This window comes from Neopsephotus bourkii, unplaced genomic scaffold, assembly GCF_033783945.1.
Source record: "Neopsephotus bourkii isolate Nb327-2 ecotype Australia unplaced genomic scaffold, CSIRO-AGI_Nbou_v1 NB_741, whole genome shotgun sequence".
NCBI classification, from domain to species: domain Eukaryota; kingdom Metazoa; phylum Chordata; class Aves; order Psittaciformes; family Psittacidae; genus Neopsephotus; species Neopsephotus bourkii.
In genome coordinates this window covers 2657616-2677638 of record NW_026901239.1, presented here as the reverse complement: position 1 = coordinate 2677638, position 20023 = coordinate 2657616, and the positions used below count along the sequence as shown (strand labels likewise).

Sequence of the window (20023 nt, the reverse complement as noted above, 5' to 3'; positions counted from 1 at the left end):
CATGATATTCTCAGAACAGCTACATTTGCCACCATGCCTCAGTGATCTAATTGCTGCTGTTACCAACATGTTGAATGTAAAACTATGTAAACAGTGTGACAGTATGACAGCCATTCCTGCTTACTGACCTGTGGAAAAGACTATTTTTGGCAACTGCTGTAGGCCACTGTGGTCACTGTAAAGCAGACCAGGCAACGCCCACATTTTGAGCCTTATCCTCAGCTGATACAAGCATGCACAGCACAATTAGATTGAAGTGATACCACTGAAAAGGCCTCGGTCTTTTTTTAACTGCACCCAACTCTGCTTAGGTACTGAAGTTGGAGAGGAAGTGACGGAAAAAATAACCTGCCTTTCACAATTTAACAACTAAGCCTATTTCTGTGGCTTGTAGCTTTCAAACACTCCAGCTGCTTAAAGATCAACTATCCAAGGTAGTTTGCTAAGGACAGTAGGCAAATTTCCCACTACAAAATTAAATCATAGAATCACAGACTGTTTTGGGTTCAACCTGGCCTTGAACACCAGTGAGTGATACTTGCTTGTCCTTCCCCATTGCACAGTGCTATCTTGTCTCTCTTGTGGTCATTCGAAAGGCTGTTCCCCTCGCTCACTCTGTCTAATTGTGGCAATTTGGTCTGGATAGTGGGACACTCAAGCAGCAGTATGCTTTTTGCCTGACATATGCTATGACACAGCTATGACATATATCAGAAAGAAACAAATGTGCTTTTTACTGAGCCAGCAGAGGAAATGTTCTGAAAAGCTCTATATAAAGGTGAGGAAGGAGAAAACAGATAATTTTGTTGTACAATTCTAAATGTTTTAATAACCAGTTGCCATAAAAAGGATTAGAACAGACCACCAAGCTAAATTCACCTTGCCAGCAAGGTCTGCAATGCAGGAAATTGTAACTCAGCGTACCAGGGACTGGAAGATGTACCTAAGGTACACTCAATAAGATTTTCAGTTCCCTGAGATGCAGAGAAGCTTTTACTCTGCCTTGTCCTGGCTTCAGCACAATTAAGTGTGAAGTATTCACAAACTTCTTCATAGCACACCAGTTACAGACCTGAGGTCTACAGGAATGAACACACATCTGGGTCTGTTGTCCTGGAAATGAATGGGCAAAACAGGCCCAGCGATTAGCAAGGAATGGCCAGAAAGAAAGGAACTGGCTTTAGGAACAGCCTTTTAAACAAGTGGGATATGAACAGCCCTGTTAAAGAAGCAGATTAAGGTTAATGTTTGAATACTGCCATTGGGGGTCCCCAAACTGAGGAGGAGACAAACAAAATGCAGGTAGAGAGCATCAATGAAAAATCCTTTACCAGTTGTCTCCCAAATAAGGATCGTCTGAGGGAACAGGCACAGCATTTACTTATCACTACCATTCATTCAGTGATCCTCTGCTTCTGCCCTACTGTAAATCCATGAGCAAGGAAGCAGAAAATTCACAACTTCATGTTTCTTCTACTGCAAATTCCTTCCTCATGTCAGCAGGATGTTTGCTCAGGAGTGAAAGGCAGACTGTGGTCCTTATAACTTCTCTGCTACTGGTTATTTATTTGCAACCATTCATATCCATTAATATTATCCTTGTCAAATAGGTAATTTTTCTCATCTACTTATTTTAATATTTCCTCTTATACTGAATTTCCTCTGATTTTCCCTTTCTATTCCCTTCATTGAAACTATTCCCACTCTTTTCTTCTGTTAAACTGATCAACAGGCTGATGAATAACACATCAGTTATTCAGCTTTGCAAATGGCATTCCAAGGGAAATGACACATCATTGCATCAGCCTGTCTACAGACCTAACAAGTGTTGTAACATCAATTTTTGCTTAGTAACACAAGTAGAGGCTTGCTTTGCTTCCACTGGTACTAAAAGCTTACCTTTGTCCTGAAATAAAAAACAAGATTAAGTAGTAACCTGAGTATGCTATGTGCGCTACACATGTGTACGGAGTGGGTTTAATGTATTCTGTTGCTCCTGTGACGGGCTCACTACAATACATCTGAATAAGACCAATCTGTGCTTTCTGTCCATCACCATGTCTGGTAACACATAACATTGCTACATAGAGCTCCTGGGTTTTAGTTTTGAAAAACAACCAACCAAATCTTCAAAAACATGATGACCTTGAATATGCTTTGGAAAGAACCACTTAGCAGACTTTGCTATTGTTTGCATATGACTTTTAAGGGGTAAAGTCCCTGTCAGTCTGAGTTTGTGTCACTCCCTAAGCAAGAGCTGTCGTGATAATGAAGTCACAGAAAAATATTCAGGTCACAAATGACTGGTCAGGGAGTTTTCCGTTGCTGGTATTTGCAGCAAGCAACCCTAATCCACTTCAAATAAAACATTACAGACAATTTACAAAAAACTAGCATCTCAAGCACTCAAAAAAAATATTTCTTTTCAGATGATATAGTACGGCAAAACACCATCTTCTTGGCCGCACAACAAAAAGCAATCCCAAGTGTGAGGCATGCTAGTGCTTCCTTTACCAGTCTTAATGGTTAAACTCATTATGTCTGGGGGAAATATAATCCGCACATCCTGTAGCTTTACCTCAAGCTTGGCTTGCAAACCTGTGTTGCTTCACATTTCATCACAGAGGTATGCTGCCTGCCCAGCAGCACCCCCCCTAACTGAGATGAAGGTGCCACATGGATCAGGTTCTCACTGAGCTGCTCCCCTTAATTTGTTTCTTTTGCATCTTGCCTCGTTTGATTTCTTATTGTTGGAAGCTTTTATTTAATGCAGAAGCTCACTTTCCCCTTGCTACTTTCCTCTTTCTCACCATTCTTCTCTGGGATCCTTCTTTTATGCCCTCTCATCCTCTTTTCCTCTAGTACTGGAGATAAATGTCTTTGTCTTCTACCTTGTCTGGAGGCCACCTTTGATGGCATGGAGAGAATTCAGAGCAGCTTGTGACCCACTGCCCACAAAGCAGTCAGGACCTCACCTCTCTGTTCCTTTGCTGCTTTCATGCCAGAACTGCAGGGTCAGCTGGGACTGTGTCCAATTACCTGAACTGAAGGCTGGGCTTTTAGCTCCTAATTGCAATTTTCCAGTTCAAAATTTATGGATTGTCACTGAGTTTTAAACGTGCACAAAGGGTTTAAAGTACCTTAGCAAGTATGTGAATATAACACTTCTTAAGGTGCTTGATCTTTCTAGTAGTGATGAAATGAAATCATGAAAGGCTCTGAACCAAACTTTCCTCAAACTCACTATAGTATTCCAAATGAGCAAAACATCAGATACTCATGCATACTTATTAAAAAGGAGAAGAAAAGGTGAAGAGGTCTTGGGAACTTCAAAGCAGTGGAGACAGAAACTATTACGTTACACTGTGATGTGTAATTTTGGAACATAAAAGACTGCTGTCTGTTGATTTTTTGCAGAGGCGGATCACCTCCTCTTTCAGTAACTCATCAGCCATAACCAGAACAATGTGATGGATGCCCATTGGGGTTGCTCTGCCTCTCACGGTTCCTTCTGCATGTGAAAAACTAGTCAAGGAAAGTAAAGTGTTGCGTGTGTTCTCTTTCAGCTTGAAGAAAGAGGCCTCAAAGATTTCTAAGGTTCTGTTATTCAGGGACCTCCCAAGGAAATATTAGGAAGTGCTGAATTTTGGCCTGGCTATGACACTGCTGACCTTGAGTCATTCCCCTATGTATAAAGACATCTATAAAGACATATCATTCCCCTGTGTATAAAGACATCTATGCATATACACATATATACATATATGTGCATCTGTGCACGTATGTTTATGTGTGTGTGCATACATATTCAGGCAGAGAGAGCGCTTATTGAATCCTGGTGTCTTGTGTAAGACACGAGGAACCAACTGTCCCAGTGTATTTTTCTCAGTTTGTAGGCTGCTAAAGGCAGCATGGGCAGGGTTCAGTTTCCACCAGAGGAATGCCACTAACAAAAACATCCAAGTGAAGTGGAGAGGAGGTCTGGGATGAAACACCTGCAATGGGACTCCAGGATTTGTTTGTCTATCCTTTTCTCTTTGCTTTTCTTTTTACCTTTCAGGTGGACAGATCAAATGCCAGAAACAATTCTCAATTCACGCTAAACAGAAGCAGTTATTTTACTAGTTCATCTCAGCAAAAATGAAACTAAACTGTGGCAAAAGGATTCTATTTTCACAATTTTGCTAAGTTAGTTTGAATTAAACATTTTGTTCAACCAATAGAGTTGGACTACAATCTACATAGGCTTACATAAAAAACATTTACCAATGGCTACACAAAGCATATAACAGTTCTGTATATGAATATTCAGAATTTGTCCTAAGTTCATTGTCAGTTCCTAAAAGTACTTCAGGTAAATAACAGAACACAGCAAAAGCATGATATACACTCCAGAGAGCAGCAGGGTATCTGAGCTGTTGGTACCTGCCCTATTTGGACAGCACTGCCCAGATGTTACTCGTTCCAACTTAGCAACCCAAGCTGACACCTTCTGTTTGGCTAATGACAGCTCCTCAGCAATGCTGATCTTGACCCAAATTCCCTTCTAAGTGTGCAAATTCAGGACAGAGCAGGCCATAAAGTGATACAAGCTATCACATAACTGACACAGAAAAAACTGCTGGGACATGCTCACAGTAAAAAACATTAAAGAAGCATCTCTATAAAGGTCTTTAATGCCCCCAGTTCCAGAGTCAAACATCTCTGATTCAAAATGCATGTCAAGATTCAGGTTCTGTGTCCTGACTCCCAAAAAAACAGTTATTTTTCATGTTGATGCAGAACACAAGGTGTAAGATACAACTAATTCAGTGATATCACAAAGGCTGTGGCTCAAAAGATGCAGCTGAAATAGCTGCTCTTCACCTAGATCATATCATGAGAACAGTATTGGTCAGACTGCTCTCAGTCAGTGCAGCCACTCTGTCACTCACCTGCATGAGACAGCTCCAAATCTTGCTGAGGCCGGTGGAAATTTTGTGCTGTCACAGCAACAGTGGTAACACGCAGCAAATGAGGCAAGAGCTAGGTAGAGACCTGCCACCCTTTCACAGGGAGCCCCAAGCACTTTGAGGAAAGATGGGACTGCTTGTACATCACTGAACAGGCATTCCTGGACTGTCATGTGGCAGGGGAGCAGTGGAAGAAAGCTGGGTAAGTATTTCACATGCTTGGAGGTATCAGTGACAAAGGAGTCATAGATATGTTGCCTGAGACAAACAAACATTTGCTTGGGCTCATGCCTGTGTGCTTAAAACAAGGCTTTTGCCAAGACCAGGCCAAGTCAGAGGCTTTCAGCTGGAGATGTGAGGGGAATGACTGTGATACCCTGCAAGGGCAGGAGAGAGGGTGGGAAGGAGTGTTGGGTCTTGCCTACCTGCGAACAACTAGCTTCAGTTTCCTGTAGGACCCTTTCACTAGGGAGATGGCCTCTCTCCTGGAGCTGCTCAGTTCCACCTCATTGATGTTCACCACCTCATCACCAGCCTGCAGCTTGGAAGGCAGGGAGTCTGCTTTACCTCCCTCTTCAATCTGCAGAGGAAAGAGAGGAGAAGGAAACGGTGAGACATGCCTGCCACAGTTTGACTACCACATGCAGAGCTGAGTCTGTATTTCTATTGAAGGAAATGGGTCCACCAGCCCCAGACTCAGCTCTCTAAGAAATGTCTCCCTTTGCCAGCCAGCTTCTTCAAAGGTCCATGGTTGCCTCTCCTACGTTTCTTATGGATGGAAGCAGGGGATCAGCAGCCAAATTAATCGTGCCAAGAAGCACTGATTTGAATAAGCCTGAAAAGTGTTTGGTATTTGGAAGCAGTAAATGCCAGCACAACAACCATGGAGCAGCTCATGACGAGAGCGCTCAGGCACAAACCCAAGGGCAAAACTGGGATTAGAAGAGCTTGGATGTGATGGTTTTGTTCAAGCTCCTTTTCATGCTACAGCTGGCTGATCAACAAACAGCTTCTTACTTACTCCCACCTACAAAGCAGATGCACATAGGTATATGTAGTCTATGGCATTAGAAAATTATTTTAATTCTAGGACAAAGTAAGCAGGCTGCTCAAAGCTATGTAGTGGCAAAGGTAGAAGGAGAATCCTAAGGCACTTTACTCTGTTTTGTGTGTTCCTTCAGAAGGATAATCTCCTCCTTCAGGCCTTCACCTTCCCAGATATCTTATTGAGACACAGAAATGTATCTGATGGGTTAAGACTTTGAGCCAGCCAGGGGAAGGGCTGTTCCTTGCAGGGATACCATTTCCTGAGCAGTGAAATTGCAGGCACACTGCTGGAAGTTACTTTTATTTCAAGTCATGCCAGGCAATGTGTAATTCAGCCATAACCCAGACATGTAACTCAGCAGATGTAGATGTTTACCTGAACATTAGTTTCAGTGTTGAATGGTGCTCACTGGCAAAGCCAGTCTGTTCTCCTGAACAATAATATTTCAGCTCACACACCTTCTAAAACCTAAAATCTAACTTTCACAAACATTAGCTAACAAATTCTCTGAGTCCCCCACAAAGGCAGATAAAAATTATTGTCAGTCATACTACCAGGAAATCATTCCACTGATGAATGATTTTTTTCTTTTCTTCTTAAGAATGAATAAAACCACAGGAACGAGGCTTCATATAAAGAGTGTTGTATCACAATTACCAGGAAGGGTGAGATGAAACATTAGATCTTGCTGCATCATAAATAGATATCAAACTAAAGATGCAGTATTGCTCCAGGTGGTTGCTCCTGTAGAGGAAAAGAGGTTGGTATTGTTTCCATGGAATACAATAGAGCAGGACACTTTGGGTTAGATTAACTTGTGATACACTCAACAGCAGGTTTTTTTTTTTTTTTTGTTTTGTTTTGTTATGTTAGATCACATACAATGGAGAAAAGGCATTCCTGGAAAAATATCTTCTGTAACAAACAGCAAGTACTTCAAAGGCTGAGACACCCATCAGAAGCATTTGTATTAACTTTTGTCTTGATGAACATTGACCTTAAAAAAGCAACAAAATCCTGCTTTATTCTCTAGTAATCCAAATTGTATTTATATTCTAGTTTCTATTATATTTACATTCTAGGCTTTTTTCACTCCTCAGGATCACTGCTTTAAGGTTCTCTTTACAATCACGAGCTAGACATTTCTTTTTCTCCTCTCTTTTACTGAAAATTTGGGTTTCTCCATAATCACCTTTATAAGTAATGTAAAGTTGAAGACTTTTAGGCAAGACTCAACCCCACAATAGTTCTGATGAGGTTGTTATTATTCTAAGCAGCCCTGAAATAAATCTGTCTTCAAATCCTGTCAAAGGCTCTTAAACTGCAGCTTGCAAGGCCGCATAGCAGCCACAGAGCCCTAGTAAAGAATGCCTTTAAGGACAGTTTATTAGCATGAGTATAGAGTCACCTGTGAGTAATTCCAGAGGCTAAGAATGATCTGCTTTGCTCCTGTGTGCTAAAATTATCCACAGAGACCTAAACCAAGACCCACACCTTTGTGTTTAGAAGCTTTCAATGGCAGCATCAAAACCATATTAGCTATATACCTAGAGATAATAACAATGGAGATACGGATTGATCTTTCATTCCATACAGTTACCTCATCTGTTAATAACCTTTTAGCCTCTCATGTGCCTACTGCTTTGGTACAGTTTTGTCATCTATTTGGCTGGAGTTGCCTGGATTCAAATTCCTTAAAGCTCCTGAAGGAAAACATTTACAAGAAGCCTGTGACCTGGCATTGCCATTCAGAGTCCAAAGACTCCCAGGTTTCCAACAAAAGTCCAGAAACAAGACACTATCTCACATGCTCCACATTCATTTCTTCTCTCTGAATGCCTCTAAAAATATTTGTGTTTAAGGAGTGGTGACATTGCAAGAAAAGGACTGAATGATTCAAACAAAACCAGCTGCACTGTAAACACAAAGCTCTATCTCTACCCAGTGCAACAATTACCAACAAAGCAAACAAACCTCAGCATACATGGAACCTATTTACATGAACACCTGCTTCACTGGGCAAGGCTGAACAAAGCCAAGGATGGGACTGTGCTGGCTCTGTGATACACGGAGCAGTTAAGGATGGAAGATCCTGCAAAGCAGACAAATAGCATGAGGGCAGGCCACTTCTGCATGTGGTTACCATCTCTGAACAGCCACCTAATGCTGCGGACCAGGTCCCTAGTGAGAGGGAATGAGAAAGCAACTCTTCAGATCTTCCCTGAAGCTCAAGTGGGCCTAAGTGCTGTCAGGCAGCAAGGGCAGAGCCAGCAATACAGCCTGTTGTTTCAAGTGTGCAGGTTGTGCAGGAGCAGTTCAAGAACTCACAGCATTATCAAGACCACCCTCAACGATCACTTGCATAAAAAATGTAATTAATAGCCAGTAAGACCTCTTATGGTTTATTTAAAACAAGATGATACACAGCCAGCAAACTTTGTGGGTGTAGAAGGAGTCAGTTAGAGCCTGCCAATGACTTTAAGTTTCTTTCTTTTGGGCTGGACTGAGCCAACTCCTCTGCCAAGTTGAGTAATGAAGGAGTTATGGTGGAGGAATACCTAAAAACTAGGCTGGTTTTGGACTTCATGTGCTGGGCTAAACCTTAGGGGTCTGGATTCAATGGCTGGTCTTAAGTGCAGCTGCCCAGGCACTGCCACGTGTGGAGAACCCCTCTCCTTGAAATCAGCAGGAGTATCTGTACAGCAGAACATTTGCCCATAGCATAAAATACTTGGTTTCCGTGCCTCAGTTTACCACCTGTAAAATGGCCACTGTCCTTACAGCCTTTGTTTGTCCTGTCAATTTAACATGTGAGCTCTCTGTGGGTGATGATGATCCATGTCTTGGCTCTCATTCCAGGTGCTGTCTCTGTGAATTCCTGTCTCACAGGCCCTGACCTTGGGAAGAGTCCGTGACAGATAGAACCATGCAACAGGGAAGTATCCCCTTCCAGATGGTGTCCTACCAACCATCTACATAATATGAAACCATCTACTTCCTGTGAAATCCCATCAAATTTCTGAGACTTCAGCATCTCCCCCATATACACTGTTTTCCTTCTGTTTTCCACAAACATACCTAGCTGGTTCTTTCAGAAGCAGAGACCAAGATCTTCCTTGCTAAGCTGGCCTCTCCTGAAATACACCCACTTCAGAATGCCTCAATAGTCTTCTCAGGCTGACATGAACTCAAGCCCCTTCAGTTGTCTTTGCTGCAGTAAAGCCTTCCATGCCCACTGCCCTTGCCTGAAAATCCCAAAGGCCACCCCTGATCCTACTTTGCATTAACACTCCAGTCTATTTTCTTGCATTAGAGGAGACTTCTTGTCATTCAATAGATCCTGCAGCAGACTTTGAACCCATCTGTTCTCCTTTTTTTTTGGCTTACTGTAAAAGCAAGAAGTTGCTTAAGCAGATCACCAAGGATACATAAGACTTACTACTACTGTCTTTTGTTTGGTTCGCTATGGTTACTGTAGGTTCAGAGAATGCTGTCTAACTGAGACCCTTTCTTGAGTATTTTAAAGAAGTTTTCTTTATTTATTCCTTTTTTCCCTTTCTTTGAGGAGCTTTTGTAACAACAAATTCTCTGTAGCTTTTAAGATGGATTATTCCATCTTTGTGTCCTTCATGTTATGAATGGTGAGTGTGATTCCTAAACTGTAAACCTACTGATGTTTCTTAATAAAAAAAAGCAAGCAAGCAAATACGTATGCACACTGTATGTAGTTGTACAAGGGAAAGCTGTACCACACAGCAACTCCTGAGGGACACCAGGAGGTGCTCTGGAAAAAACACGCATAGCTGGGTGTTCTCAGCAGCAATTGCAATGGCAAACGACTGCCCTTTTTGTGTCAGATATTATAATGATGGGCAGGGAAGCATCACAAATGAACTGCTGGAGATGGCTGTCCAGAATTCCTGAGCTGCCAAAAAAGATTTTATAGGAAGTGACAGGGTGAGAGAGGATGAAATTTTACTTCATGAAAGAATTGAGAGAGTCAGTTTCCATGACTTGCCCAGAAGCAGCATTACAGAAAGATATTCTCTGCTTTAGACCTCTTGTTTTCACATATTTCACTGGAATCACTAACTCTTTCCAGTGGAACAATGCATTTCCAGGGAATCTGTGGTTCATCTCTTCCGTGAGGCCATTAGCACTGATACAACTTAGGGGAAAGGGTAAAACCAGCTGTGCATCGGAGAGAAAAAACAGGGAAACTGTGACAGATTCATCAGTCAAGGTTTTAACCACTTCTCAGTGCCCAGGCTGGAGCACCAAAGGTTAAGACTGGGGTCTTTAATTTACCTGTCCACTATTAGGTGTAATACACCCACAGCAGCATCCAATGAGACCAGTGTACACACCTGCTCAGTAAACTCATTGAATAATGTTGGAAACACAGATTTTTAAGCCCCTGTGGAGTTCAGCAAGGATTCTCAATCTTAAAACCCAAGTTGAAGAGCTGCTGTATGACTTGAGAATATGCTGCTCTCCTCATTCAGAGTTAAAACTGTGTCACAACCTGGGGCAGAGAGTGTTTCCCATGCAACAGACAGAAATTCCTCCCCATTGTCCCCCAACCCCTGTGTCAGAGAGACAGACCAGTTAAGATAATTCAATCAAAAAATAGTTAAGTCAAAGGTCTCCCCCTGGAGCCATGTCTCTGCTGGATTTCCCCATCCCTGATGCAGACATGCATCTCCAAAGAATTCAGCTATTGACATTTACTCCAAGCAAAAGAAAGTGTTTCAAAATTATTGTTTCATTCTGCGGGGAAGCAAAGAAGGGATTTTTTCTCATGGTGCTCTCGATCGTTCTACAGTAGCATTTCTGCTCCCAGTTACAAAGCAGTGTGGCGCAGAAACTAATTGATTCCAGGCATTCACACAGGGTTCACATGGAACGAATTCACCTTGAGAGGCTGAACTTTATTCAATAGAAGAACAAGTTAAACTACATGGTTTGAAGGGTTAGCAGGGCTAGGAAATCCTTCTGGAACGTCCAAAAAACTAATCTGCTGTTTAACACAGGCCAAATAACATATTTCTCCCACACTCAGCCTGAAGCAGTTAATGAACATACTTAGCTTGGAGCAAGAAACCTAGGAAGAACTCCAGCCCCTGCCATTCACAACTTCTGTCATCCCCATGCTTATTTTCCAGATACTACATCAGAGGAGCACCACTGTAAATCTAGTCACCACAGTGACAGTGACCAGCTCTGATTTTAATGCTGTGGCTGAGAAACTCAGCAGTATTTGAGCCTGTACAGACAGGAGGCATGAACTCAGGCTGTAACAGATAGCTCACGGCTTTTTTTTAAGTGTGTGTGTCTGCAGACAGACAGATTGATTTATTTCCTACCTATCACGACAACATCAGCTCTCCTGCCCCTCCACTGAATTCATCATCTCATGCTCTAGGGAAATAAATAATATGGTGCCTCAATTTTCAGAATTGCTCATGTTTTATTTTCAGAGGAGGGATTTCAGGCAAGCAAGTTGTATTTACCTAAACTGGAATCTGTCCAGAATGCTGAGGAAAAATGTTACAGAGCCTCTGATGCAAAGGAGACTGGGACCTCACCTTTAATAGGTATTCCCAAAAGCCTAAATGAAGCATATGCAGCAGCAGCAGCAAGGTGTTGCCTGCTCCCCACCAAGTGCTACAGATCCAGATGGAAATCTGCTACCCCTTGATGACTGAGCACCACCTCTTCTCTACAGTCCCTTCTCTCCCTGCCTGCACCTGCACTACCTCAGGACAGCGGGAGTATCCCTGACCCTATGCCTGGCTGCACACCTGCCTGTCTCCTCCTCAGAGAAAAACCCAGCCAGGAGCAGAGGAGTAAACATACTGATTTCCATCCAAACCTGGATGATCTGGAGAGGACCATGATCTTGTCCAGTATAATTTACCAAGGACAAGCACCAAAGCAAAGTGGCTGTGGGCATTGAAGCAGCAATCCAGCTGCAGAAATGCCACTGTGATCCATGCAAGATGGATGCAAGTTACTGACAAGTGGGGAGGTTTCAAGGTCATTCCTAGGACTCCCATGAAGGCTCCAACACTTCCACACCTTTCCATTTCCTGCATGATTGTTTCCTGTCGGGGAGCAAGGTTAATCTCAGCAGTCAGCCCCTCAGCAAAAAGTGGGAAGAAGCAAATGGAAAACAGATTGCTGGCTTCAGCTACAAAAGATAAGAAGACATGCATGGGTGAATTTGCGTCTGACTCCTCTTGGTGACTCTAAATTCCCAAGCCAGTGGAGGAAATAAGGCTTAGCTCTTAAGATAATTTTCCACCTTCTTAAGCACAGAACTGTAAGGCTCCCACAGAGAGTTTTACATTTAGAAGTATAAGGGCCAGGGAAAATCAAGCCTTCTTTCAATTAATGCACAAAGAAATACGGACCTATGCTACAGCCTTGATTCAGACCTCTGAGAAGTCTCCAGGATCTTTTCTGTAACAAGAGGCAAAACTAACAATAAATTTTCTCCACTATTCTCCATCTGTACAAGACAAGGAACTAATCTGTGTTTGCTTTATGGAACAAACTAATCTCTGTTTGCTTTATGGTAACAGCTAGAGCCATATCAGGTTCCTCTTTTAGAGGCATAGTGCAAACACATCATCACAGACACTTCCTGCCACAAACCTTACAGTGTAAATGGACTGGTGCCGTGGTTTAAGCCCAGCTGGTAACTCAGAACCACGCAGCCACTCGCTCACTCCTTCCCTTTCCCCCCTGCTGCTCCCAGAGGGATGGGGAGGAGAATCAAAAGAATGTACCTCCCACAGGCTGAGGTAAGAACAGTCCAGTAACTAAGGTATAACACAAACCACTGCTGCTACCACCAATAATAATAGTGACAAGGGAAATAACATGGGAAGAGAATACAGTTGCCCACCACCCGCCGACTGATAGCCAGCCCAACCCAAGCAGTGATCTGGGCCTTCTGGGTAACTGCCCCCAGTTTATATACTGGGCATGACGTGCTGTGGTATGGAATACCTCTTTGGCTAGTTTGGGTCAGGTGTCCTGTGTCTGCTTCCTCCCTGCTTCTTGTACTCCTCCTCACTGGCAGAGCATGAGACTGAGAAGTCCTTGATCGGGTTAAACACTACTTGGCAACAACTAGAAACATCAGTGTGTTACCAAAACTGTTCTCAGGCTAAAGTCAAAAATGCAGCACTGCACCAAATACTAAGAAGGAGAAAAATAACTGCTACAGCTGGACCCAGGATAACTGGTTAGACAGACAGAAAGAGAGGAAATAGACGTGGAAAAGCTGTGACAACAGCAAGCAAGACAGCAGTAAAGCCTGCTTACAGTGACATTTGCAACATATAGACTGAACCTAGAACCAAGGAGAAGCAGAAGCACCTGCAGGACAGGGCGGAAATCAGCTTGTTTTCAGCCAGCTGTGACACGCCCAGCAACCAATGGCAAAATGACTTTACAGTGGCAGCAGTCCTGCTACCCCAGGGAGACAGGAAAAAGGTGGCGGGAGGACAGGAGATGCCTTCTTCCATGTCTCTCCCACCACTCAGCTCCCTGCTGCTCCGTGCCAGGGGAGCCAATATTTCAAACATCATTAATGCTTCTTCCTACCTTTCCTTCTTGTTGACAGCACACAGCAATAAGGTAAGACAAGGAAAAAAAGCACTGATGTGCATCTGAGTCACAGCCAGGGCAATTGTGGAAAAGCAATGCCTATGCAGCTGTGGAGTGATGCTCAGCCCTTTGCAGAGTAAAACCTGAGGGATGGCTTCCTCCTGCTCTTGCTCTGTTTTCTGCACAAGGCCAGATTTTATCCCAGTGGAGTCTTGCCTGAAGAACATACTCTCCCCATGCAAGTGGGAATCAGAGAGCTTTACTTCTTTGTTCACTGGTTTTTGCAAACAATTCATTCCATGCATGCCACAAAGGGTATATTACCAGGTGACAGAAGTACTGGGGTCTGGAGCACGTTAACCTGATCCTGTTTGATCTGCAGTGATTATCGTGGTGGTTTCAGCTCAAGGGGCTACAAGAACTCATGTCCTGTTACTCTGCTGTATGTGATACAGCTCGCCCCTCTCCAGAGCACATAAAGCCAGTGACTGCCCATGTCTGAGAATTAATATTTGCTTTGCAATGTGAGAGTTAAAAATAGCTGTTTGTTGAAGAGTCTGCTGGAAAGGTCTTCTGCTCTGCCCCAAGCACACCCAAGGTTTACACACTCGGCGCTTCTTTTTTTCACCCTGCTTTTGCTATCCTGCCCCCAGCTTCACAGTCCTTTCTCACATTTCTCAGAAGTTTTCAATAATTAAAAACCCAGTTCCTATGACATTTAGACAGCAAGCCATTATACCTAGGCTGGGGGCTACCAAATATGTGGCTACCCAACACATGAGAGAGCTCTGCCTCAAAGCTACTGCAGGGCTACCGAGTCTATCACAGCAGTGAAATTTGGAAGTGCATGGCAGCTGAGGAACACGGGCAAACCCAGATCTCCTCACATGCCGCTATTCCTATCATGTTCCTGGTGTGCAGGGTGCCAGTCATCATCTCTATCCTGACCACTGTAGCAGGAGCCACTGAAGCTTTACCTGCAGAGATGAACTGAATCTAGTGCTTTGGGTTTCTCACCCAGTGTCATGCTCCAAAAGAAGCTGGAGATGGGTCTGTGGTAATGGTTGTAACTATTAAACCTGAGGTAAGGTACTGTTAAGGGACCACCTGCACTCTAAAAACCCCAGGATTTTTAGTTAATGACATGAATTGCTCCCTAATTCTTTCCACAGGGACCTGTATGGACCCCCGCTACCATCTCCAGCAAGCCCTTCTTGATGGTTGCAGTGCACCCCCAAACAGGGCGATGTCATGGACTAACAGTTGCTCACAAACCAGAATGTAAAATGTTCAAGGACTGCCCCACCTGAATGAATGTCACCTTCTGCACTGGGTGCAAACCAGTAGGCATAGAAATGTATTATTATGCTTTTGCTCTTGGCAGGTTTTTTTGCTTTGCATACTCTCTTCTCACAGCATGACCTTATGTACCCTCACTCCTCCTGTCCTTGCCTTCTATGGAAACAAACCAGTTGGAGATGCATCCACAAAGTTATATTTATTACCTACTCCAAGGACAATGTTTCAAGCCTTGGGAAACCCAAACCTATCATCACAGGAGCTGCCATAGTAGGAAATGTAGTTATTTCTTTAACCTCCCTCCTGTCTGTTCTAAAAACAAGGAGCAAATGACAACATTGGAAACTCGCCTTTCAGTCCTTGTTACATAGCACTGCCTTTTATCCTTTTTTACAAGATGCCTCACATGTCTTCCCAGACTTTTGTATTCTTTTTCTATGCTTGCTGTTATCACCTATATTGCCATAATCCCTGGAGGCTGTAGCTCGATGGGGTGACCAGCTGCCATGAGACTTTCTCTGGATTGTGTCTTTTTGAGGTAACTGGAAAATATTTCTGAGAAAACAGCTAAGATGTACACGCCAGTGATTGGTTCAAAGAAGAAAGGAGTCAACCCAGGCTCTAAAAGTGGCAAGAATTTATTTCAAAGGATTAGACAGTGAGCTTCCCACCTTGGCATATTTCTGATATGAATTCCAAACAGAAATACCAAGAAAATCCGCCCTGCAATCAGGTAATTCTGTAAATTAGGCAAACCTTTGGGATTTTCTGGCTATCAGGACAGGTAGTACTTATCTCTCGTGGAGACAGAGTCTTGGCCCCAGCATGGCCAGTTACTGCTTTTGATGTTTGTCACTTCTCCTTTCCTTATTTCCCTTCCCCAATATTAATAATTCCATTATACCTCTAATAAACAGCAATAATAATAGTAGTAGTGATCCTCAAGAGCTTTTCTTCCCTTAGCTAATTTGCCCTTCCAACACGATGGGAACACAGCAGGAAGTATTGTTCTTAAATTAGAGAGAAGCAAAACCAGAAGCAAAGTTGATGTAACTTGTCTAGGGTCACAGAAAGAATCACACATTAGTTCTGGAGTTTGCCTCTCTGCTCTGACTGACAGGTCACGCTGTACTGATGCCAAATGAGACTTTTAAGGTTTCTACCGTGGCCCCAGCATTGAGCCATTTTCTGTCAGGGCCATTTTCCCTTTCCTACAACCAAGAGGAACTGCTCTTGGACAATCTTCCATCTGTAATTCTGGTTCTCCACTTACCTCCATAGTTTTTATTCTTACTTGCTGTGGTTTTCCTCTCCCTCGTGCTTTCATTTCCCACCCTTTCTTTTGCCCTAGATTCACTTCTTCATCATGCTCCTCCTTCCTACTAATGCAAACTAATAACCACTAAATAGTCTATATCTGAAAACAAAACAGACAATGCAGCAGAGCCATGCTTGATGAACTGACTGAAGCTCTTGCCAGACGTTCAACAGCTGCCTAAAGGATTTAAATATTCACTTCTCACTCATTTTAATGAGAATCGGGCATCAATATTTTTAGGGAGTCTTTGAAGATGAAAGCTTAGAGCAGCTGGCAGCAATTAAAACACAGCCCAACATCAAGAGACATGTCCTTCAGGGCAAGGGAGTTGCGCTGCTAGGTAAGGAAAAGGAAGAGGTAACAGGCTCTCCAGAAGCAGCAGGGCTAGTTCATTAAGGCACAGCAGCATGATGCTCACACACACACCACAATAACACAGTGAGAACTCCCCTCGAACTAGGGAATGGCTGCAGCGCGAGGCTCAGGCCAATAGTGCTGGGACAAAAGAGGAATTTTATGGTCCAAGCCATTGTCACCACATCACACTTGGCAAACCCTTTCTTTATTCTCCAAGCCTAATATAATTATTAAAAAAGGCTTCTCAAGTGAATTTAGTGCCCATGAAAGATGCCAGGCTCACAGCCCTGGAGATTCATTTTCCCTGCCTACAGATCACCCTTCCTTCCTGGCCCCTTGTCACCACTGCATCTCCAGTGTGTTTTAGCACTTTCTTGAAGGAGTAGCCTCTTGGAGACAAAAGGAAGACTACTTCTCTGCTCCACAGGTCCAAGTGCAGCCGGTATTTTTTTTAAATGGGCATTTGTACATCATGAATGTATTACTTCTGATCCCACATGCACTGGAGTGTGGGAGCACATCATACAAAAGGTACGGCTACCTGCAAGACTAGTGTCCAGGTGAAGACCACATCATGGCACCATCTGTAAGAGTATTCTCGTTCCAAATCAACCCATGAAAGGAATTCCCTGTCAACATTTTTTGCCACACCAAAATAACACGCAAATAGTAAAGAACCATAATCAAATGCTCAAAAATGATTGAAAGCACAGGAGGGAGTGGAACAATCAGTTTCAATTTCATACATAAAGAATTAACATCTTAAAGATCCAAGCGTTCATGTGGCTCTAACCACCATCTATATACTGCTGTGCACAACTACTTGCACATGATCCTCTGGGTTTGTGCTAGGACAGGCTGGCTGAACATTTGAGAATCTACTCGCCACAAACCCTCATGCAAGTGTGCAGTCTTAGATATGCACAAGTGTTTTCCTGAACAGGGTCCTACCAGGCTATCTGCATGGAACAGAAAAGCCTGTTCTTCTCAGGTCTTGTGGATGTCTTGCAAGACTTCATGATCTTACTGGGAGCAGCAGGGAGACGGAGCAATAAATTCTATGAGGGAGATTTGCAGGTTTGGTCTGTTTGTTCCAATTCCTTGCCCTGCAGTCACTCTTCTTGTCCCCTGCTGCCACACTGTGGCAGTTCGAAATTCAAAGGACAGCTGCTTTTCTCTGTGCTATCTTCTTTGTAGCTGTGGCAGTCAACATTGATGGATGCTTTTCTAATGATGGCCTAAAACAGTAGCCTGTGGAGTGTTAATCAGAAGAGGAACGAAATCCTGGCAGCTCAATCCTAAATCAGAATTTCACCCTTCAAACCTACGTGTAGTTCTGTTTTCAGTAATATGAGTTATGCACGAGTGGCAAATTAATATGTTCACACTGTTCACCATTGTTGCAAAAATAGAGCAGTTGCAATTTCTGCACTGGAGCCAGAGTGAATGTCTCAAAGGTTCAAAGGTAGATGCAGGAATAAATTTTATGGTGTGGAAAAGCAAGAATAAACTGTTAAACAGGCATTAACCTTATTTCTCAATACAGATATTGAAAACCAGCCAGACTCACCAGGGAATGCTGCAGGTACTCTGGATAGTTACCAAATGAGAGAAAAAGGGTCCTGACCTCTTTAGCCTGGCTGACTACTAACTTTCAGTCCTTCCCACTCCACCAGCCATCTCTATGGTTTGTTTGCGCTGAAACTCTCTAACATCTTTGCAGACAGTATCTTTAATCTTGTGGTTCAGAGGATGCTCCCCATCGGTTTGTCCTGAAAACACCTTTTTAACATTCATATTAATAAGCACTGAATTAATTTTGTTTGTGCTTTATGTCAGTTCTTTAACTAGTGCTCAAGAGGCCTGTGTCAGGCTAAGTGTCTTCAACCTACACATGGAGGAGTTTTTGCCAGCTAAAGAAAATGCTGGCACAGTTTTGAAAGGAAAATAGTAAGAGCAGGCTTAGCATTTCATATCAATCCAGGAACTTTCTTGTGAATTTTATGCTGTAAATGTGGTCAGTAATAATGCAAAAACTGCTAGGGTATGTAAGAAAGCACATTTATTTTCTTCCACCTTAAAAATACCCCTTCAAACATGGGTGACAGGGGAAGGTCACTAAAGCTACTGTTACAATAAGAGCAAAGATGCTAGTGCCTTGCTCTGTGCTTCTTTTACAGGTATCCTGACAGATGATGAATGGGAAAAGCTCCTAGTCCTTATAAAGTATAATGTCTGCTTTCCTAAGGCCTAACCTTTATCTTTTCAAGAGGGCAGCAGTTTTTCCCCCAGCTCAATAGTTCTCTCAGCAGACACAGGCTTCCCAAACCACTGTAGCTCATACAGATGTGCAGGGGTGACTTTGACCTTATCTGAATCAAGATCACCAGCAGCAGAGCTGAGCACAGAGCTCAGGTTCCAGAATATGCTCCAGAAAATCAAGTGAACAGCTCAGGCAGTAAGGCTCTTCTTTGTTTTGGCCAGTCCCAGCTGTACTAGGCAGCAGTGAAGTTCACTGAGATATGCACACAGCACCCATTCCTCTCCTTGCTTGGATTCTCTGAAGTAGCCACCTACATCTTCCTTGTAACTGTCTTATCAACCGTCTTAGGGAAGGGGATTTACAGCTGCATTTCCAAGCTTATCCATGTTTGCCAAACACTTTCGGCAAAACTATTTTTAGCTGCATTGGACACATAAATGTATTTAGCTGCAGTTCAGGTTGAGGTAGGTCCAAGTTTTCAGTGACAGTGCTGCTGCCAGTACCATGGAGATGGATGAGGTGAGCATACCTGTAAAAGCATCAGGCACATTGCACACTATCTTCCTCCTTCCTGCATGCCAGAGATCTCCTGCTCTTAAGCTCATCTATTGAAACTGTTTTCTGTGTGAAGACAAACCTCAGTATTCAGTCAGAAAGGCTGCTAACTTTGCGGAAGCTTATATTTGCACCTGACTCTGCATCAAAAAGCAGGACTTACTCCCATTATATGACATGTAAATGCTTTTCTAGATTAAGGTTTCAAAATTTTATTCTGCCACACGTGCCAGGGAACAACCCACCAAAAGCATCTCAAATACAAACTGAAAATGTGCCTTCTCTTCCTGCCTTCTCCTCCACTTGGTACCATTTCCTAGTTTCTCACAGTTCTCTGATTTATTTTTTTTCTGCTCCTCTGTTGCCAAAAATGTCATTGAAAATAAACTGACAGGACAAACAACTATGAGATTCCCACTAGTGAGGGCAATGTGAAATGACCTGTTTCCCTATGGGCAGCAAAAGGCCCTTGATCTCAGGAAAGAATTGGATTATAAAGGCATGTTTTCCATGAGTGTTGCCAGGCTTACTCCAGTTCTATACCTGAACTGGGGCAGCACACAAAAAGCGACCTAACTCCTACATCATTTGACTTGCTGGTCTCTTCTTGC

The 20023-nt window shown here is 43.1% G+C and overlaps 1 protein-coding gene across 3 annotated transcripts in view; it reads right to left on the bottom strand.

Moving 5' to 3' along the window:
- SHROOM3 (shroom family member 3) overlaps window positions 1-20023 on the bottom strand; it is a 143282-nt gene that overhangs the window by 93906 nt on the left and 29353 nt on the right. For all 3 annotated transcript variants that reach the window (XM_061354693.1, XM_061354691.1, XM_061354692.1), the window contains one exon: window positions 5378-5532. In XM_061354693.1, the coding sequence (XP_061210677.1) occupies window positions 5378-5532 (155 nt within the window). The remainder of the gene's footprint in view (window positions 1-5377; window positions 5533-20023) is intronic.